The following is a 23374-nucleotide window of genomic DNA, read 5'->3' on the forward strand; positions in this document are numbered from 1 at the left end:
GATATATTTGCCTCAATCTCAAAATGCACTAATGCGCCATTTATTCCAATGGCACTATGCTCTATTTGGGATTTTACCGCCCACTCGGTCCCTCCCACCTAGCTTTTGTCACTCTATTAACACAATGGTTAATTCTTAAGTGGAATTCACCTGTGCCCCTCTCTGACGCCCCCTGGATAAAATACATACTTAACTTTATTAAGCTGGAGAACATTAATTGGTTCACTTACTGAATTCTGTCAAACATGGAAGCCTTTCTTTATACAAGATGAGAGCCTGGTGTTTACCGATATGGAAGAGTGACTGCTCCATTAGTTGGTACATCATCTCATGCGATTGACTTTACTTTTGGTGGATCTGTATTCCATTCCAATGTACTTTGTATTAAGTTTAGTTTTTCTAACCTGTCATGCATTTCAGTTCTTTGCTCTCAAATTCTCTTGTATTAAGTTTTGGCCTGTGTAAGACATAAAAAATAAAACTGAGAAGAATTGAAGCAGTTCTCTGGGACTAAATAGCTTGTTGATGCCAGAGGTCAGAGGTGAATGGACAGACTGCCTCAAGTTGAGAGAAAGACGACAGTAACTCATATAACTACTTGTAATAGCCAAGGTATGCAGAAGACCATCTCTGACACATTAAACCTTGAAGCTGATGAGCTGCAGCAGCAGTAGAAGAGCATCCAAGGTGTCGCTGCTGGCAGCTAATAACAGGAAACAGGAGTTTACACAACCTCGCCACAAATGGACAAAAAAGGTTGGCTGGTCTGGAGAGTCTCAGTTTCTGCAGCCACAATCAGATGGTGTCAGAATTTGTGGCCCCCAAGAAGGAAGACAGTTCTGATGGCAAAAAGCAAAGGTGAATCTAATAATGTAAGTGCATGTAGGAGGGTCAAAATGATAAAACGAATAAAGAACAGACCACAATATAATGAAGTGCTGCTCAACACTACTCTAATCTACATCTTTAAAAATTAACGTAACAGAAGATCAGTCTTAAGCAATATTGTTCATTAGCATGTTGGTAAATGCAAAATGTAGAGTAGGGTTGTTGTACTTGATCACATTACAAGAGGCATTCATGGGCATTAGAAACAAATGTAGATGATCATATTAAGGAAGCGCAAGTAAAATAGTTACAGGTGTTGGATGCATATCTAGTAAAAGAGGAAATAATAAAAAGGGAGTCCTTAATAATACATACATACAGTGTATGGTGCCATTGCATATGGATAGACATTTTACTACGTTAATAAAAAACTAGCATGATGTGCCACACCGTATTTATGATAATACTGGCACATTATCTGGTGAGACTTTAAAAAAAAAAAAAATATTGATCACACCATTTTAATGGATTTGTTAATGTATGATGTAGCATGGTGGGATGTGAAGGAAAAAAATGACTTGCATCTAGTATAACTAGAATAATCCTCTCCACTGTGTTATAGTGTGAATGAACTCAAAGGCTTTTCTGTCAAAGGCCTTTAAGGATCATTCACTGTGTACAACATCTCTGGCTTTAGGTGATTTTTGAAGAGGCGTTTAAGGACTGCAAAGTGTCAGCTGTCTGTGATTCAGGTGATTTTGGAGTGGTGTTCATGGAGAGACACAGTGTGGGTCAGCGTGATCTGGGTAATTTATCACACAACCGACTTGTGATGTGGATGATTTTTGGAGAGGCGTTCAAGGGCAGTTCCGCGCCAGTCATCTATGAATTTAGTGTATTTGTAGAAGCGTTCGAGGACAGTTGATATTGTTGATCGTCTGTGATCTGCTTGGATTTTAAAAGGCATTTACGGAAAGTTTAGTTAAGGTCAGCTGTGTTTTGGTTGATTTTGGCGAGGTATTCAAAGACAGTTCAACCTGTCAGTCATCATGATTTGAGTGGTTTTGCAGAGGCATCCAAGGGCGGCTGGTTTCATTCTTCTGCGATCAGGGTGATCTTGAAAAGAGGTGGTCAGAAAATGTCACATCATTTGTCATCAATAATTCGGGTAATTTTGAAGAGGCTTTCAAGGACGGCTATAGTAGGAAGTTATATGTGAATTGGGTGATTTTGGAGAGGTGTTTTTCATTGTTTTTAAAATGTGGTTTGAATTATTTTTGAAAGGCATTCAAGAACAGTTGAGTCTATCTTTGATCTGGGTGATTTTTGAGAAGCGTTTTAGCCAATCATGGTAGTTTTGCTTGTAAACAAACAATAAAAATATATTTTACGATATGGTTTTTTTTTTGGACAGTTGTACTGTGATGGAAAGTTGTGGATTGTAAAAGTTTATCAATAAGGCAGGTAACCATGCTACTAGCCATTCAATATTTATACAAGCAACAACATTTTTTTTTATTGAACTCAGGTGATTATCTGATTTAAATTGATTACAGTGTTACCATTTATTCCCAAAACTAGATTTCCAACCATTTTTACATTTCACTATTCTACAAAACTACTATGATTAATATATTTCACTAAGACCTTAAACAGCAACTTTTCCGTGTTTAAAATAAAAAAAAACAAAAAAAAACAATCATTGATAGGCAGTTGTCTCCTGCATTTTGTTTGATATTGGACAGAAGTTTGAGTCTTAATTTGTCCAGTGCCTCAGTGCCTCCTCAGAGAGCCCACCAAAGAGGCTTTAGTCCTGTTTTTATGCTCGGGAAGGGAAAAGCAGCCAATGAACTGTGTTCACCTGTGATATCATGGTGGGAGTCTCCTGGTGAACATTATTCTGCATGGTGGAAGAAGAAACGAGAGACTCGTGTGTCGTTTGGAGCTGCTCCACTGAATCCCTGTGCATCTGACATAACATGGGAGATGCTTTAACACGCATGAGGTCTGATTTTGTGCCGTAACTTCCCTGAGATGATCTGGTTCAGTTAAATTTTGAGCATTGGGCGTTTAGACTCTTCATGGAAAGGCTTTATTTCCCCTCCATTGCTCTGTTCTTCTGTGGAAAGCACTCGGTGACCTGGCATTGAGGCGGACGAGACCAACTCCACGGATGAAATATTTACTGCTGAAGAAGCACAGAGCTGAAGTGAAATTGTTCCCCGTCTCCTCTCTGGGCATTTTTTTTTTTTTTTTTTTGACGTGGCACAGGGGCACTGACTTTCCGCTGCGCAGTCCGATTTATGCCATTAGTGCAGGGGAAGCGATAACACAGGGCTGCGGAGGAATGTTCTTCATCCTGTCCTCTCAGCCTGCCAGCCTCTTGGAAATCTGACTACGTTCTGGTCAACTCGCCTGCAGACCTGTTTGGCAGAGGCTAAAAGAAGAATGCTATGAAGGCAACAGTGAAGCTTTGATCTTGATCTTTTTATCTCCATTACGGTTATAAAGTCCTGATCTCCTTCAGAAAACATGTACAATATTGTCCATCTTTCCAGTACGGAATCAAATATCAACCCAGCAGACTTTCCTGCCCTGAAATAAGTGTTGGTAACTGTTTGGTACTGTGCTCAGGCTCTTTCGATATTTGAATTTTACACGATTATTATCATTCTTTGATACTCGCATTGGCCGTACGGCACAGTAGGCTATTAACATCAGATTAGCATGTTCATCAGTGTAATAAAATCATGGCCTGTTCAGTCTGTGAATGTATTATTTTGTCAGTTTTCTGCACAAGTCATCACAGTTCTGCAGTTTTATTGCAACACAAGACTGAGTGAGGTGTCTGCTTCAAGAAAACCAGACAACAAGCAAGACATTTTGGGAATGTCTTCATCAGAACACTGATGGGTATGAATGCCCTTCAGCAGAATAAAAACATAGCTTCCTCAAAAGTCAGGAAAGACTGAAATGAAGGATTTACCTTGGAACTAAAGTAAGACATTGGCTCAAGCACATTCAGCATTCTGATGCATTGTTCTGCAGAAAAATGTCCATTAGTCCCATCATTGTGGATTTTTTTTTTTTGATGTGACCCAAAAAACCCATCAACTATCAGACAATCCACAATTCGTACTGAGACATGTGTTCCTGTAACAGTAGAACATACCTCTGTTTGTCTTGAAGCTTTAGCACCAATAAAGCCCATAAAAAGAATAAAATTTCTTGCAAGGTCACACCATTATATAATAATCACTCAGACTTGACCAATTACTGTACTTTCTGACATAAAATGCCCCCCAGAAATTCAAGAAATGCAGTAATCCCCTCATGACACGTCTTACAAATGGTGACAGGGTCTTGTTTTTTTGGGGGGGGGGTTTCCTAATGTGTTAGGCATGAACAGGCCAGCAGATTTAAAATGTTTTTTGTTGCTATTAAATAATCTGAAAATGAATCATCAGAGTTAATCAGGCATTTGCTTTCTGTTAAATCCTCTCTCTGGTGAACGTCAGGGACTACACCTCTCCGCCTCTTTGGAGTAGTTTACACTTGTCGCTCTGTGGTTTTCAGTTTTATACACGGCGACCTCGGGTTCACTCTGATGTGGTGAAGGAGGGAGAACAACAGAGGGTGGAGGGGGCAGAAGGTGTGTGTGTGTGTGTGTGTGTGTGTGTGTGTGTGTGTGTGTGTGTGTGTGTGTGTGTGTGTGTGTGTGTGTGTGTGTGTGTGTGTGTGTGTGTGTGTGTGTGTGTGTGTGTGTGTGTGTGTGTGTGTGTGTGTGTGTGTGTGTGTGCATTCTAACCACCATGGGGGTAAAACAACATTAAGCAGAAGGCCTGCGTTCTGCCCCCGCTGCCACTGAACCCTCAGCATTAAAAACAGCTGCAACCTGCTCATGTTTATGTGTCTTTCCACCAGGCCCCAACTCGTCCACCTGCACAGGAACGTTGTGGCTTTCAGTGGTGAACCTTTTGCTTCTTGTTTCCTTAAAACTTATATTTAATGTATCTGTATCTTGACATTTGTCCTTCCAAATAACTACTCTCTTTTAGTTGAATGGAGTTTCTTAATGATTAATTGCACTTAATCACCATCATTTTTATCATGCAATCATTTTTATTTGGGCTTCTTACTTCTTATTTTGGTTCTGAGTTTGAACAGTTAGAGAGCTGCTGTCTCTCAGCCCTTTCTCTCCCGTAACTTGGATGAAAAGATTGATGACACAGTGATGCACTTTTCTCAATTAAAAGAATAACTGCTGTGTTTAATGAACCACATGTACAGGTTCTTGACAGAAAACAACTTCTTGTGCTTTCTCATGTTTGCTGGACTGGCGATCACATTGAAACAAGTGTGTACTTTTACCTAAAGCAGTTTTGAGTACATCAACAACAAACAAATATTTATGTGTGTAAATTCCCCAGATGGAGAAATGTAGCAAGAATGTGACTAAGGTCCTAATTCACCACCGCTTGCCTAAGTACATTATTCTCCAGATCTTAGCATTAGATGTGACCCTCATTTTCTACGTTTTCTTCCTCTGATTTTAAGCCATCTGCAGTCAAACTTTTCAGTCTGTTGCTCAGCATGTGCTGACGCGGTTATCTCTTTGCCAGCTTATAGTCTGCCCGTATGCCAATCCACCTGCCTGCCATCTGTGTTCTTCTCCCAGGAGTCTTTTCATAACTACGCCCAGGGAAGGAAGGTGTACGTTACATTACATGTGGGGCGAGTGGGGGCCATGGAGGGAGCAGAGGCCCACAAAGCCATAATGTGGATATGAAGGGAGAGGAGTTGAAGGCTGAGCAAACACAAGAATAAGCTCTTTGCTTCTCCCTGTGCCACAATGGGACCTCAACAAATAAAAAGGCAAAGAGAAGCATTCTTGGCATTCTTCTTAAAAAAAAAAAAAAAAGAAGCATAGAAGGCTTACAGCTAAATTTGCGCTCGACTTGTGCTCGCTTCCTTCCTTAACGGGGAGGTCTGGCGAGGCTTCGAGGTCGAGGGTGCAACAAGGGAAGGCTTGATGCAGAGGTCGTTGGACATTTTTGAGAATTTGTCGATCCCATGCCAGGTGGAAAGTATAAATCTGAAACCTACATTTGAAATCCACGGGTACCAAGACAACTTGGCAGATTTTGCCCAATCATACCTGAGGAGACTGCCTCTTGAAATGAGCCCAATGGCACCCCTACAGGCTGTTTGAAGTACTGCAGCTATCATTCGTGAAAACTTGACTTTGAAGCTTGAAATCATCTCATAAACCATCTTATTCAATGTGCAACATTTTTTTCAATAAATAGACCAAAACAAAAAAATATTATAAAATGTTCTATCTATATTGATTATATCCACCTTAGTATGTTTTCTAATGATGTTTATTTTTTTTCCTTTTACTGGTATTACAAAGATTCTGAAATTAAATATGTAGTTTTAAGAGGGGCCATAACTTTTGCGTTACAAGAATGTTGTATAAATCAAATACTGACGAATCATTGTGTATCGTACATCTTTGTATATCTTTTTCACAGTTTTCCAGATGGTTGGGGGAAAAAATGTCTATAAAAGATTGACTGAGAAATGTTTGAGAGCACTTGTGTCAGAATGTACCAAATTGTCTTTAATAAAAAACAAAACTGTAGTTGCTTGACATTCCAAGGGTGTATAGCTTTGAATATTTGTAGTCCTACAGTTCAAAATGAATTCAGCTTTGTACATCTGCTTTCATGCTAACATTGGCATGAGAGTATAAACCAATGTATAGATTAACTGTGATTTAAAGGGCCACATCATGAAATTACTGCATTGGTTTGTCGCGTTAAACATACGCTGTGCTTCCAATGAGCACGTCCACCACGTTGTTTCCCCGCTGTGCATGAGCCACTTTTGGATGTTATCAGAGTTTAGAGTAACAGTCGTGGACTCTGTCTTGCTCCTTATTGGATTTAGGAAAATTTATACTCCATCAGCTCTTGCCAAAATAGTGTTACGCTGTCACATACATCAGCTAATCCTCATCATAAAAGCCTTTTCCCCTGCAAATATAAACTCTGTCTGAATCAGTACGTCGACTAAGCTGCCAAATGGGGTTAAATTCAAGCGAGATGTCGGGTTTAATCTTATATCTTTACTTCCTCCTTATAGATGACTGCAAATGGTTAATTTTCTGGAGTGGGTTAGTGTAGCTATTCTCAAAATTATCCTACGCACTTGACAGTTCATAACCAATAATATGTGTATATTTTGTTTATTTTTCCCCCCAAACAAATACCCGTGCATGCTTGAAGGCTGCAAGTAATTACTTTTTTCATTATCAGTGTAATCTCTTACTTAGTGTCATTAATTAATAATCTATTATATAAATGCAATTTCCAACAGCCTTAGGTGAAGTCTTCATAATGTTTTTTTTTATGACATTTGTGTTATAGTTATGTAACAAATAAAAGTACATAACTTGCCAGGAGCACCATTTGTGCTTTGTTTGTCTGCTAAATCTGTAAAGCGCATCACTATATGTATGATAAACTAATACGTCGTTGATTACACGCAAACATGAAAAAAACTTAATTGTAAGCAAATGCACAGACTTAGTTTTTACATGTTGCATGAGACCAGATATGTTAATAAAATGGCAAGCATACAATCTTGAAAGATAAACAGGACGACTCCTTGAATTCAACAAATTCACACATCAGCCATAAAAACAGGACCAGTGACAGGTGAGGGGAATAATGCCATCGCATCATTATTGTAACCCTTGCCCTGTAAACGCAGAACGTTTCTGAAATGAAAGAAGCGCTGTCGCGTGGAACGTTGCCGTGTAAATGGGGCCTCAGTCTTGAGGATGGGTTCCTGGTCTGAGTGGTGCCAAGTGGAAGAAAAAGCTGATCCAACAGACGAGCTACTGTGGCTCAAACTGCAGCAGAAGCTCTTTTTCTTATAAAAAATCTGTGACAATATACAGTGAATCACTGTACATCCACAACATCATTCAGGTGGTCATAATGTTCTGGCATATTGGTGTATAGTGCAGGTACATAGATTTCTGTATGAATATATTCCAAGTACCTTCTGAATGCTAAGTGTAACATCACTCTACTAAAATACAGAAGAGGAGGAGGAAAAGTCACTTCGTTATAAAAAAAACGCTACAAAGTTGAGACTGACAAGGGAGAAGATTTGTGAATGAGCAGTAGTGCATGTGGCGTGCTTGAGTGTGCTCTGGATTATTCCGGAGTATCTAATGGCCATTTGCTCCAGGCGAGGATGGGATGCACCACTGTCTCCCTTTAGTTGGTGTGCTAGCTCATTGTATGCTGTCACGTGCGTGCGTGCATGCATGTGCGTGTGTGTTTGCTTTTGGCTCAATCAGCAGTGCTGAGTTCAGGAATTCTAGTTCATCCGAGAGAGGGAGAGAAAGAGGAAGAGTCAGCAAGATATGAGCAAGTCGGAGAGAAGATGGAGGCTCGACGGTCAATTGTCTGATTCTAGCAAAAACAGTGTCGTGAAAAGAGGAGGAGAAAGCTCAGAACAGGTAGAAATCAATCCAGTTTAAGGGTTGTGGGTCAGTTAGGGCTTTCACTTTCACTAATCCAAAGGAAGCAACATTGTGTGCATTGTAACCCATGCAGTTGTATTGACCTGTGATGCTTCTGCTGACCCAGATGAGCCTAAATGGTGACATCATTATGGCCAACATACATTGCAAAAAAAAAATTAAGATACAGATTCACTTTTAACTACAATTTGGCTAATAACATCTCACTGAGGTTTTCCCTGCTTGGGGTCTACAGTATATTGGTTACATAAGTGTAACAAGTGCAGCATGCACAGTACAAATGAATGATAAACCTCATTAACTTGAATATTTCTGTTTTTGCAGGACTCGACAACATTATTGCATGTCTTTTGTTCACGATACTGTCTTCTGAGGGTAGACATTGTCCACTTCATTTACTTGGACCACATTCCAGATCACTGGGCCCCAGAACAGAAAAATACGTATTTTCTAGATTAATATTGGGCAGCTTACAAAAGATATTGTCTTAATATCTGTTTTCTCTGCCATGTACAAAGCCAAAGGTTCTGGATACCAGCTTAGGAACCGCTGCCCAAAGAATCTTATAATTAAAATTTTCTTCATTCCAGCATTCACCATCACCTGATAATGAACCTCCACTATATTGGTTTGGGAACAAATTTACTTGAACAGCTGCTTATTTACGCATTCAATAGTTGAAGGCAAAGTTCCCCCCCCCCCCCACCCAGATAAATTTGATGACAGTTTTCAGTCTACTTGTGTCTCAGTTTTGGTCACATTAAAATGATCAGCCTCTGTAATCATAGTTTACCAGCGATCCGCCAGCTCCGTACTGAGCTGGTGGTGTAGTGTGGGCTTCTGGAGCTTTCTCGGTGGAAACAGCTGCAGGCTGTGGTCAAAACAACACTGATGAAAGTGGCAAGACTCCGCCGAACAATACATCTACAGGCGGCAACGTCAAAACAGTGAGCCGAGAGTCACTGAACCCTCCATCGAGCCGAGGGAAACTGCTGTTGGGGTGATAATTGGGCAGCCTCTTTCACTCATAATCAAGTAACTCAAAACAGTGAGGAATACTTGGCCTTTCAAGCATGAGCTGGCCTCTGGACCTTCAGAGGAACCGGTTTCATGGTGTGTTTACTCTTCCACATCCCTGTGATGAGACATGAGATCACACCGATGAGGCCATGTAACATTTGTTCAGTGGAAAACCGTGAAGTCTCTCTGTGGTGAAGGAGGTTCGGCCTCTTTGGGAAGCATTCCATAAAAGCTGGAAGCTCCCTCTGCAGCTTGCTGCTTGTAAACCCGGGGGGAGCCATTATCCGTGAGGCCACAGTCGGAGCTGAGAGCGCGTCTCGGCCTGCGTTTTTCTGCTTTCCTGGAAGGTGTTGGAACTTTGACAGAGCAGTCTGGGCTTCAGTTGGTTTGCTAAAATGCTCGGCTGAAGCTTTCAAACTACACGGAGGGCACGGTTCAAGAAATGACAGTTAGTTGTGTGCAGGTTTGTAAACATAGCAGACTGTACATCACACTTGTCTTTAATTATTTAGCTTGTCATGCAACTTATGCTAAGATGCGACTTGATACGATCAAGGTCCTCTAGAGGTCACTGTATGACAACAGAATGCTCCTAGAGTACCTCGAAGAAGAAAAATCCCGAACCCTATTGCGACTGTGTTTGACTGTAGTGTAGGCAAAATGTAACAAAATCAAAATGCATGATTGAATTTAAAATTAAAATGGTGGAGCTCATGCTAGCCAATTGAAGTTGTGTACACTCTGGAGTGGCAGCCAGACTCGATCACATTTTCATTTACAAGTAATTTGGGTTTGGTTTTTCACCTGAAAAGCCATGCAGGCTAATGGACAACATGCAAAACCTCCAGCAGGCCAGATTGATCCCTCTTGTGTATGCACAGCCTGCATGTCTGACATCCCTGGTTCACAAGGAATGAAGATATATCATCCTCTTCATCAAATGTTTGCCTGTTGGTGTACTCTGCTAAAAGGGTTTTTTCTAAACATCAGTGCATTGGCCTGGTAACCTTTTGCACCGAGTTGAAGCCCCTCAGTACCTCGGTACAGTCTCGCAGCTTTCTAACACGCCTGTGGACTCTTAGTCTTGTTTTCACTACTGTAAAGTGAACTCACTGTAGACAGATTGACCCTTACCTTCCCTGTGGGGAGGCCTCGGGCTCTGAGGAATGCACCAATTATAGTGTTTTTCCTTCTTCCTCACGAGCACCTTCTGACCCGCCAGTGTAGCTGTAGTCAAGTGGATGACTCAAGGTGACTTGTTTCTGCTCCACAGCTCAGAGGAGGGCATCACAAATTCTTTCATGATGGTAAATTATTTTTCTCAGTGGGTGAAATGGTAAATGACATATTCAGCTATGTTATAATAATATACAAATATGCAGGTTATGATTTGTGTCACAAGCAGCTAACAATTTTGTTGGCAGTAGCCCCAGAGTTACTTTTGCTGGTGGAATTCTCAGCTCTGCTTTGTTTGGGCTTTCAAGTGAAAACAGAAATTGTTTTTGTGGTGTTTTGGGCGTCCGTGAAACATGACGGAACCACTGAAAATGGAACTTTTTGTAAACTGCTCCCAAATTGGACTGCAACTTTCTAACAATGCTCTGACTCCGTCTCTATGGAAACGGGGGTGAAATGCAACTTTTCTGAAACGCTTCTACTGCGCATGTGCACGAGGGCGACAGTGAATAGTTCTTCTGCACAGTGAGTAACAACAATGGCGTCCTCCAGAGTGTCATGATTCCCAGTCCATATTCTCCTGGAACTTGGTAGTTTTGTAGTTTTAGTCAATCATGTATTTTCACTTAAAACATTGTAGAAATGGGTCCCTCGAATATAAAATGCATTCATTGGAAGTTTTGCTGTGTTGCTGGTGAAATTGCCTTAGAGTGAGGGCCATACAGTAGATGAAGGGATGTATCCCTCCCCGTTGTGATGGTGGGTGCATTCATTTGTGTATTTATTCTGTTTATCAGGACTGCAGGTGAACTTGTGGTACACGATAAATGATAAACCGTCTTTTTGTTCTCCAACTCACTGTGGTCTTTATCTTGCCCCTGATCAGTAATAGCTGTGACTGGGCTTTTACAAGACTTTGTTTTTTGTCCGTCTCATTTCTACGTTGTTGCCAGTTCCAAAGTATTTAAGGTCGTGAATTGATTAAATTGTTTAAGATGTTTCATTTAAAAAAATCATTTACATTTTTCTGTCAGATTTAAAATTCAGTCTGTCTTTTGCGATTATGTATATTGCACATGTTAATGTCATGACAGTGGTGACATTACAGTATATTGTGCAGCCAGATTAAATATAAGTAACCATAGTCTGCTCAGCGGTTCCATTTTAGTCATTACAACTTACACCATAGATTTGGCTAGTTTTCACAATGTTTACCGTTCATCCTGCAGAGACTCAAACCCAGGTGTCAAATATTCAAGGTGAAGATTTAACCTCATGCTCTAGCTCGTATTACATATTTCATGTAACTTTTAGCAAAACTATTTCTATGAATCATACAGAACGTAAAAGAGTAAAACAACACAACAATGCTTTAATATTTTTATATGCAAACTACGGAGCACTGTATAAATGCCACACTGAGAAGTTGACATTTTAAAATATAAATCTTATCAGCCTATCTGAAGTCTTCCCTGTTAATCGTGATTTAAAGCTGGTATTTTAATGGTGGCATTAAAATAAACAGGTTATCTGAGCTGGCTGCAAAGGATTTTACAACAAAGTCTTGTTTTGCTTAGAAATGTGAGACCTTCTTAGCGAGCACCTTCACTGTCTGATCCCTCCTCTGATTCTCTTGCCTCCTGATTGCTTTTTTTCCCCTCCTTTCTACACGTGCGTTTGCTGTTTTTCTCATTACGCCGACATAAATAGTGGTGCGCTCGGGGTCTCTTGTTATGATATTTTTATCTTGTGTGTACATGGAGAAGATGGAGGTATAAACACTGCCTTTTATCAAACTCTCAATGCAACTGGTGAAGGAAGATTTTAGACGTTTATTTGACAACGGTGATTTGTTATTGTGCAGTGGAGTGCAGCGAGCGAACCCACCGTGAGTGCACTTTTGGTTCAAGACGCAGAATGGGGCTTCCTCTCATTTGCTCCATTTTCTTCCGGCCTCTTTGCTCGTTACTCCTTTCCCTCTGATCGCCTCCCAAAAACACACCCAACCCTTTTCCTTCTGTTTACCTTTCCTTCAAGTAAAGTCTTTAACCCAAATTCTCTCCTCTTCTTTAAAAAAAAAAAAAGAGAGAGAAAAATTCATTACACAGCTTCTTGGCCTCTGTCACGGTGTGAGAGTGCTTCTTGTATTCGTAGTCCCTCTCCAGCCTTTTTTTTTCCCGCTCCCATCTTTATATAAACACGGGCAGTTTTGCCAAGAAAGGTGTGTTAATGCATATACAGCTGGCTGGGTGGCTGCTTTAATATTTTAGTGCAGGGATGTCAAACTGACCTGTGTTGTTGTGTTTCAGATGACAAGCCTGTCCAGGAGGAGGATGGAGTGATGTGCCAGCACCCCGAGTGTCCTGATCACAGGAGGGCCTCCAAGGTAAGACGCTAAAACTTAAAGAAAAGTCTTAATCCATGAGAATGACAGGTTTAACATTTTTTCTTATTAAAAAAATGAATGCTTCTCTCCTGGACTTGACCCTCAATGAAGATCTTGAATATGACTTTTAACAACACAATCAATTGCAGTAGCTAAAAGCAAAAGCTGATATTTTAAGTCAAAAATTACAACTGTGAACTGGATCAATATGATCAATGTAGCTTTAAAGTAACTCCATGCTGGCTAATGGAGGCCAGTGAGTCAAAGAAAGTTTTGAATGGATGGATTAAATGTGAGCAGGTAGAGTTTTGAACTGGATGCAGTGTTTTATTGGAAGTCAGTGGAGTTTATTGGAAAATGTACCTTAGCCCATCTTATCCATATTGATGAGGGACCAGGGTTGAATTATGGTTGCAGCAGGAAGAATATTGAGCGGCCTGTGGTGCCCTCTGTAAACAAAAAAAAAAAGAAAGAAAGAAAAAAGAGAGAAAGAAAAAAGACAAAAAAAGTAGCTGACAAATTGACACACATCCTAAGAAACAATCGGTAACGCTCATAAAGTCTCTCCCATCAATTCCAGCTTGTTATTGTCATTTTATATGTTTATACTTAATTTGTTGCGCTGGGATGGTATTGCATCTTTAATTTTGCTAATTTCTTTTAAGCTCTTGAGTTCTATTGATAAATTCTGGCAAGAAGTGACCTAGATTACTAGATCAAATATTACACTGCTAACATATTCTGTTTGTACAGGGTGAACAGTGACATCGTCTTTGGTACTCGTTATTTCAAATTCAGGCTTCAAAACAGTTGACACCACAACTTCAATGCCGATGTTGTGTTTGAACCAGAACAAGCTGCTGGAAATAGTATAGTGTTTTTAGATTAATTTCAGTAAAGATCTACACATTCAATGTTTTCATGGCAATCGCAGCAGAAACGGTAACACAAGAAATGTTAAAACACTGGCGTTTCCATGTCATGATGCAACAACAGGTGATGCTATAGTTGTGTTGAGGCAATTTTTTCGTGTTTGTGCAGAAAAGGTATTGAATTCCAGGACTTCGCCTTTCAGCAATGTTGCTTTCAGCCTGAGGGAGACGAGCGCGTTGAGAAAACATTCCCCTCTGGTGGCTGTTATTAGAGACTCACCATTGTCATGTGAACAAACAGAAATGTAAATTTTTCACTTGGAAATGTTATCTAAATGTACGGACCAGTCCCTCGAGAAACTCCAGCCTGTGTCCAGGACACACTAAGGACCAGTGTTTGCGTCTCTCTTCCTGCTGACCGCCATACCAGTTCCTTCTCGCTACAGCCATGATGGTTGGTTGTCCTAACCTTTAGCCAAAAGGATATTATTCCAACCATGATGAGAAAGATCTCCAAACATTAACAATGTAGTTATTTTAACCACAATGAGGTTTTTCCAACCTTAACAAGTACTTATCTCAGCCTATACCGCAGAGTGTGCTCAACCAAACAAGTTGCTTTGCGTAAAGCAGACCTATTTGCCTGATTCGCACTGGTTTGGGAGGGGCCTGACAAATTATTCTAAGAGGGATGTTGGATAAAAATGGCTTATTTGTGTCATTTTGAAGGCCGCTATGTGATTACATGGTCAGTGCCTTTGACTTTGCAGTTAAATGCCTCAAAATTGAAGAAGCACACTCCCTGATCTTTGTAACGCCCTTCAAGCTTTTAATTATTGTTGCTTATCACCAGACATTATTTCATCTGGTACTCTGTTGTTTAGGTTTGCCAGTCGTGAATTAAAATGTAAGGTTTTGTTTGTTCCCAAAAATGAATGAAGTAGTCATTTTACCCACAATTAGGTTCCTCCAACCTTATTGATTACTTTGCCACATTTAAACCACAATGTTGGCAGTTGCGCTGGTTTTCTAAGGGGTCGATGAATTGTGACACTGATAAGGTTGTTGGATAAGAAAAGCAATGATGTCAATACATGTTCAGCGACCATAACGTCATGGAGGAAATAAATATAGAAATACATTAAACAAAGGCGTTTGAAAATGCGGGTTGGGTAAACCCTCCCCCAAACACGGCTAAAACCACATTGCAACTCTCCCTCTACACATACATTGTCGAACACACTACTCGTTTTTGCTGGACTGGTTTACTTTTTGTTTTTCCAATTTAAAAGATAATAATCTTCATGATTGTTGGGGTCCATATTCAATACTATTTTTTTTTTTTTTAAATTAAGGGTTGTTGGCCACTGTTATGGATTCTATATAGCCTCCTTAAACGCATGTTTTGACTGTTGGAGGAAACCAGAGTGTCCAGAAAGAACCCCATGCACGCCCAGGGAGAACTTGGAAACTCCATACAGAAAGCCTCAACATGGACTCAAACTCATGAGTGCTAACTGCCACACCACCATGCGACTACATTTGAAATCTATAGGAAATAACTTCCAACTATGTGGTGAGTTTTTATATATATTCTGAAACTGTTACACTAACGCCTTAGAGACAAGATTATTTCATAATTAAAATAAACGTCAAAAACACATTCAATTCAGTTCTAAATATACCGTATGTGTTTTTACACATTAACAGGTTTACTAAACACGAATAATTTGTTTTAAATGATAATTTCTTTTCAGTTTTGATTATTTTCATTAAAAAATGAAACATTGATGTTGGGGAAAATGCATTCCCATGAACCCCAGACTTTTGTTACCACTTAAGTTCTCTGGCACCCCCTAGGGGAAGTCCATCCCATAAAATTCCCAAAACAACACAGTAGTGTCCCTTTCACTCTCGTTTAGTCATTTTTTTAAAGTTATAATCACTCTTAATCTTCAGTTCGGTCTCATCACCTTGTCAATCATCTATGAAGCACTTTAAATTGTATTACCTGCTTATAGGGTGCCATACATTCTTGTGTTGTAGTGGGCATTGTAAAAAGTGAAGCGGAGTGGAAAAAAGCTTCTTTTTTTCTATTAGGTGTTAAAAGGGGCGTGAGTCTTGCGGCTGTGTGTCTGGCCACCAGACTGTGAAATGAATTATTCCTTTGAAGCCACTGGTTTCTGAAAATGGGAGTCTGGCCAGAGGAGCAGGGGAAACCGACATAATGTCTGGCCTGCCTGTCAGTCGCTCTGGGATGTTTTGGTTTGTCTGCTTCACCCCTGACGTCTCCCTTCTGCCACCGGAGCCGGGCATTAGGCCGGATTTTCCCCTCGTGAATGGCGGCGGTGTCTCCTGCTGTCCTCTGTGGAAACAATGAAATGGGAAGATGACAGAAAGACGAGATGTTGAAGTCACAGAGCATGTAGAGAGAGCGAGATGGTTATATATAGTTTTTCTCCATGGTAACGGAGAATAATAAAGAAAGGAGGGGTCTGCAAAAGTGCTCAACTCAACTATCAGAGTTGGCTTTTCCCTACAGCTCACTTTTTGAATCTGCTTCTCAATCACAATCTGGCCCCTCTCACATGACTCAGTCCCTCCTGTTGTTCGGTTTTGTGTGAGTTGTGGACAAGGCTGGGTGCTTTCTCCTTAGTTATGGTTAGGATCGATGTTGTTATGTAAGGAGCTAAGAGGAAAACATCAGTGTGTGGACTGGAACAGGTAGAAATAGGGAGATCCATCCATCCATCCATCCATCCATCCATCCATCCATCCAGCCATCCTTATGGATCTGTGTGGATCCTGTTGGCAGTATGAAGCTTAGACACCCAAACACCTCAAGCTGCTCTCTGACCAATCGAGACATATAATCTCCCCAGCAGTTCCCGGGCCAACCATGAGCCTCCCCCAATTCAGATGCTCTCGCTATTCGGAGGTGACAAAGGGGCATCCTAAGCAGATACTTGAACCACCTCACCTGGCTCCTGTCATTGTGGAAGAGTCGCGGCTCTACTCTAAGTCTCTCTCAGATGGCCGAGCTCCCCACTCTATCATAAAGCGTGAGGCCAGCCACCCTGCAGAGAAAACTCATTTCAGCTGCTTGTATCTGAAATCTGATTCTTATGGCCCTGACCCAAAGGTCAGGACCATAAGCGAGGGTGGGGATGTATATCGACCTCAAAGTTATTTTACCACATCTTCTTCACCACAACTGTCAGAAATCTCACCGACAGTGGCCTCATTACTGCAGTTGAGCTCAGAATCTCTTTTCCCATCGCTTCTGAACAAGACCCCAAGATACTTCCCCTTGTTGTAGGTCAGCCCCACCTTACCCATAGTATTACAAAAACTTGAGGACCCCTGTAACTATCAGCATATTTACTTAGGTGCTCGGACAACATATCAAAGTATCCTTGGGCAAGGCACTGAATTCCAAATTGCTCACAACTGTGGGATCAAGCCCTTTGCACGGCAGTCCTCACCTATGGTAAGAGAATATGAGCGAATGGGGGAATGTATCACTTTCCTTACAAGATTACATTCATCAGAGTGTATGTAGAATATGTTTATTATTCAATCACTGCATCTTATATTGGGTATATCTCACGATTGCTGTGTATTTGCTGCTTTGCTCTCACGACACATTATTGTTATTGTTGTTATTGTTGTGCTTGACTTGTGGCCTACAGTGATGATAACACTCTTGGAAAAAATACAATGAGTCTGCTGGGCATAATTCTATTCCATATGAAAAATTATCCTCTGGCTAAGCAAATTGATCATTTCTGAGAGAGTCTGTTAAAGAGCTAATCTGCTGTTTCTTTTTCAAGTCAAAAAAGCCCCTTTATATGGTTCAATTTGGTAAAACAATGAAACAGAATTGGTCAAATCTGAAATCTATCTTTGTGTCTCAAAGCATTCCCCATCTGCTCAGTAAAATTAGTCTAATGACACCATTTAGTGGAAAGATTACACTTGTTGATGAGTCAGTGAGATTTCTGACTCCACGACGTTGCATAATGACGGATCTGTTTTACTACTTCAACACATGCACTTCCTCACTCAGACGTCTCTGGCCTTGTAAAGAGGGAATACAGAGATGTCGCAATTCTTGAAATTTCTGCAGATTTTATCAGTTGTGAATAGTCAAGATCTCACTCATGTTCCATATGGTGAGGGATCATTTTCTAGTACAAACTCATTTGACCCGCTCTTCTGTTCTGGTTGTTGCTTAACGGTTGCACATGTTGCCTGTAGCATGTTTTAAACAGCAGGGGGCAATGTCATAGAAGGCCTGACCTACAGGACTTTCTCTGCTCTTACTTTCCCTTCAGAAGCTCTTTTACTGTGCAGTTGCTTGACTGGTAAGAGACACATTTCTTTGAAGAATTTGAACATAAATATTCCCCTCGACTTTCACCTGCTCCGCCCGCTGAACAGATTTAGACACATCAAAGAAAGCATTTTCTACTCAGAAATATCGGGAGAAGAAAACATTCAACTTTAATATTTCACTTGAAGAGCTTTTGAAGGTACTCCCAACACTCTCTTCGAAACACTGGCGACTTGGCAGCAGGACACAGAGCAGACACAAACACTGATGAAGAGACACGGAGAGGCAGAGAGGATGATCTCAGGCCAGTCCTGCGCTGCATTTCAAAGGTTTTATTCCCAGACAGGCTTGTTTTCGGTGCTCCTCCTGCCATAGATCAGCTCCTGACGGGACTGCGACTCCTCCAGTCTCAACTCGACTGACCGGGACCTGGATGTGTTCACCTGCACCATAGCTTAGTGAAATCACACCAGGTGTCCCCCTGTACTCAGTATTATGCAACAGTGCTCGGAGGATAAAGCACCTCAGTTCACCCTGGTGCCGTAATTCCTTCATGTTCCTTGAAAGCATGCATTAACAACTGGCAGATTTGTCTGGTCCTTTACTGTTTGTGCTTGCTTTTTTTTTTTTTTTTTCGCCAGGTGATGTAAACAAATGAGATACTGCTTTTAAAATAGCTGCAGATATTCCTTTATTGCATTTAGTTTTTTCACTCACCGTGTTTATCTGACTGAGCATTGCTCATTGACAAGCACACAAGCTACATAATAAGCAGCTGACGGTCAAAGCGTCTTGGTTGGTTGGTACACAGTTTACGATGACCAGAGGAATTATGGGTACTCGACAATTCACCAAACCATCACAGAACACACAAGAACAGACAATCTCGCACATATTCACATGGAGTTAATGACACCAAGTAACCCAAATCTTGGAGGGAAGACGTACCCATGCAAAAGCCACACACACACGCCAGCTCATAAGATGTGTACCATCTGCCCTGGATTAAAGTCATTTTCCCATCTTGGTCCCTTTTGATATGTTCAAGTCGGATTTTGACAACTTCAGAGAAGACAGTCTTGATACCCCCATGCGATCTCTGGCACAATCATCAATAGCAACCGCAGACTGAAAACCACACAACTAAACAAACAATACTAATTCAAAGCCATCATCATCATCAATCGCACACATCAACTCAGTATTTGAGACAAGAAGATGAAAGATCCAATGCCCGCCTCTTCTTTTTTTAATGTCTTTTATTCATCAGAGCAAACTGAGCCAAAGGGATTGTCCTTGATTAAACTACTGGAGATAAATTCTTAAACAGATTCATGAGATCAAGAAAGTTGATGTTAAATTGGCTGTTTTTGACAAAATACAAGCAACAAACTGCCATTAAACTACTTACACAGATGGGGTTTTGAGAAAAAAAATCAGTCCGAATAAGCACAAACAAAAGTAAGGAAACGATGACCTGATGAGTCTTTTTTTTTTTTAAGTAAAAAATAGTAAATGTGAACACTTCCACATAGCCAAACATGTGTTTAACAGTTTTGTTGGCATGTTTTTTTTGTTTTTTTTAACTTTAGGTTTCACTATGTCAAAGGGATTTGAAATAAACTTTGGATTCAGTCTAATTAAAAGATGACGTTCAATTCGGCATTACATCTCGGCCACGGTGGCAGGATTCATTTGCGATTACGCTGGTTAGCGCTCTATGCTAGTCTGAGCTTGCTCACTCCATTATTATCCCCGATGGCATACTACCCCTCCTCTTTCCCCTTCTTCACTTCTGTCCCAGTCTCTGTCATCCCCCCCCCCCAGCTCTGACAGGATCAGACACGAAGAATCGTAAGGTGTGGGTTGCCGAGGAGACGGGCTCCTCCCGACCCAAACAGCTGGAGGTGCAGGGATAACGTGAAGAAACTGGAGTGGGGGGGGGGGGGGGGGGTTGACGTAGACCGAAACAATGAGGAAATGTTTCAGTCAGCTGACCTGCTTTCTGCCTCCGTATGGCTTTTCCATCCATCTGAGAATGATGACTTGAGATGGAAAAATTGAAGTGTATACAGTTAAGTCGAATGGGAGTTGGATTTGTGACTAAAAGAGGCACATGACATGAACTGTAAATTGTTACTGAACATTAGAATTTGACTAGAGTTACAAGTTACTTCTTCAAATAGTGGACTTCCTTCACTAGGATTGTTGACTTGTCTAGTTTTTATACTAGATGTCCTTCCTACCTCAACCAAAATTCCAACTCACGTCTGCACTTAACTGACTGTTCAAAAGTAGCTAGTTACTTGCATTATTGCCATATTGCTATCACACTGTGAGTTTGTCTTTTGCCTTCACTTAACTTCAGTTAAAGTTATATTAGTTAATGGGGGGGGGATCCTCTATAATGCTTGATCTCCCAGAAAGAGACAGCTTTAAGATTTGATGGCAGGACAATCAGCAAAAAAAGCACAAACTAATGTCAAGCAGACAACTATGAGAAAGGGAAACATTTAGTTACTGCAGGTAATGCTACTTACAGTTATTGTGAATGCAGAGAAGGCTGTTAGTTCAGGTCTGCTCGTCTCCTCATCAATAGTTGAATGAAATAATAAGAGTGGAGAACACAAATTATTATTATTATTTTTTTTAAGTAGTACTGTACCAGAGGAGAATTTGCTTTCCGAATTGAGAGACAATAGAGAGATGGCAGCTCTTCTTCAGGTGTCGTATCGACAGTTTACAGTTATGCAAGACTTAATAACGGATTATTCTCAACGCCCGCACAGGTTTGACGTCAGTGTTTCTTAGGACGACATAGATGTCATTTTAAGGTGAGAAGATGAAAATGTCACATCTATATGGGGCAATCCCGAGACTGCAACCTTTCCTCAAATCTGGATAGGAAACAAATGGAAATGTCTCAAATTATTTTTGATTGATGTTTATCAATTTGTGAGAGTCCTTCCTTATCCACCTTCTCTGCATTTTCAAGTAATTCACATTTTCTTATACCAATTGTTTGAATTATTATATTTGCTCTGTTTTTAAGTGGAGGTGTGACGTCTCACTCGTGTTTCTGTTCGTCATTCTGCCTTTTCTCGTTCTCCCTCTCTTTTGTCCCCATTCAGTCATATTTTGTGAGCAATCCTTTGCTGATGTTTTAGTGGAATTAATATCATTTTCTTTCTTTCTTTCTCTCTTTCTCTCTTTCTCTCTTTCTCTCTCACTCTCTTTCTCTCTTTCTTTCTCTCTTTCTCTCTTTCTCTCTCTCTTTCTCTCTTTCTCTCTTTCTCTCTTTCTCTCTTTCTCTCTTTCTTTCTCTCTTTCTTTCTCTCTTTCTCTCTTTCTTTCTCTCTTTCTCTCTTTCTTCTCTACTGGACAAATACCAACTCACTGGACCCAACACTGCCTCCAACTATCTGCTCGGGTGAAAAATCTCTCCTAAGTGACACTGACAGGGATCTGCTAAATAAACTCACTCATTGGGCTGCATGCCCACTTTCTCTATCTGTCAGGGAGTTGACGCCTGCTGTGCATTAGGTCCCTTTATCCCGGTAGGGATGGATTAACTTCGCTGCATTGTGGAGTTCTTCTTGGTGCATTTCTGATTGCAGCCAGATTCACTTCTGCAACAAAGGTTACTCAGCGTTCTTAATTTATCTACCTCCTCTCGCTGTCTTCTATGTTTGTTGTATCTTTTTTTAGGAGTTCCAGTTGATGTCTAAAAAGGGCAAAACTGCCATGATCATACCCAGTGAGTCATTTTTTTCTCTCTCTCTTCTTGAGAATGTTTCCAGTGTCCTCAAGAGAAAGTTGTCACAGCTGATTTATTCCTGTATGTTTAATCAATTTCGCCTTGTTTTCCACCTAAATGTACAGTGTTTCCTCAGAGCTTCTGTTGTACTTCTGTTGTAGTACCTCGAAAGACTGCAGACGCTACATAGTCTTCGGGTTGGTTTTCTTGGAAAAAATGCTGAAGGACGTGACCTCAGCTTTCACTGTAAAGTTCTTGGAAAGTTTACTTTATGAAGTAATGCAAACCGGCTAATGGAAACGGTGGTCTGAAATGCTCTGACGACTCAAGAGACGTTTGGAGTTTAAGACTGGGGGAGCCCGAGGAAAAGTTACCTAATCGCAGGTCAACATGAAACTGCCCATTGAGAAGCCGGTGTTAATTTGTTTTTTAAAGGAAGGGTGATTGGGTATGTCCTTTTCATTACCTGCTTCGCTGATGCAGACAAAAACATCCACATGTAGCTGCTAAGTAGATCTTGAGCAAAATAGATGGTTGGATGTTCATTGTGATTAGAGTTGCTGTGTTTCAGTTGCAGACAGGAAAACAAGCCAGTGGAGTGATGTAGTCTTCTTTGGAGCTCCCCAGCGTTCAATTCCTCCTCTGGGATTTCAGAGAAAGGTTTAGTCCAAAATTGCCACATGTGAACCTTTTTCTATTTCGATGGAAAAAACAGCCAGGATCAGACTGGCTGTTTTTCTTTCTTGAATTGTAACTCACTGTTGTTGATTCACCATTAATCATCTCCTCTTTACCGTCCAGATTACTTCATACCAAACTAGTCCATGAAGTATATACATTATTCAAAGGCACAAATAAATGACAAAACTACAGTTTATTTTATGTGATCCAAACACTTTATTATATGTGAATTATTTTCTATTATCTTGTTATAGTCTTGTTGAGCTGTTATAAGAAATGTTGTGCATCTATTACTTACTATACATAAGTACAATTATGCATGTGTGCATAATTATAGACATTTAAATGAAGTTGGTGCATTTTAAAGTCTTCCTATTGCACTGGCTTCCAGTGTTCTGGCTGGCCTATTTGTTGGTAGTAGTATTGGTGTGTATTTGTAGAAAGACGTGCAAGGTTTTGATGACATCAGCGCTTCACCCGGAACGTTCCTTTAACTTCAGTGTTTGGTCATTTGAAAACGATTGTCTGATGCCCATTTTTTCAAGGTAAATAGTAATTCTGGGCCATTTTCATCAAATCATAGCTTTTCAGTCTCAGTCCACTCATCAGGTACAAACATTCACATTACATTGATCTTCCGCCACTCTGGTGTTCCCCACAGCTCTGTTCTCGGGCCCCTGCTCTTCATCGTCTCGTTTCTCATCTGTGGCCAAATTTCCTTAAATACCATGTTCAGTTTCATTGCTATTTGGAT

The 23374-nt window shown here is 40.6% G+C and overlaps 1 protein-coding gene across 2 annotated transcripts in view; it reads left to right on the forward strand.

Moving 5' to 3' along the window:
• The window catches only part of plekhg5b (pleckstrin homology domain containing, family G (with RhoGef domain) member 5b), a gene marked incomplete at its 3' end in the record, with an annotated part of 91253 nt that overhangs the window by 16284 nt on the left and 51595 nt on the right, over positions 1-23374 (forward strand). For both annotated transcript variants that reach the window (XM_080497011.1, XM_080497012.1), the window contains exon 2: positions 12898-12974. In XM_080497011.1, the coding sequence (XP_080353137.1) occupies positions 12898-12974 (77 nt within the window). The remainder of the gene's footprint in view (positions 1-12897; positions 12975-23374) is intronic.

This window comes from Blennius ocellaris, assembly GCF_963422515.1.
Source record: "Blennius ocellaris genome assembly, chromosome: 5".
NCBI classification, from domain to species: domain Eukaryota; kingdom Metazoa; phylum Chordata; class Actinopteri; order Blenniiformes; family Blenniidae; genus Blennius; species Blennius ocellaris.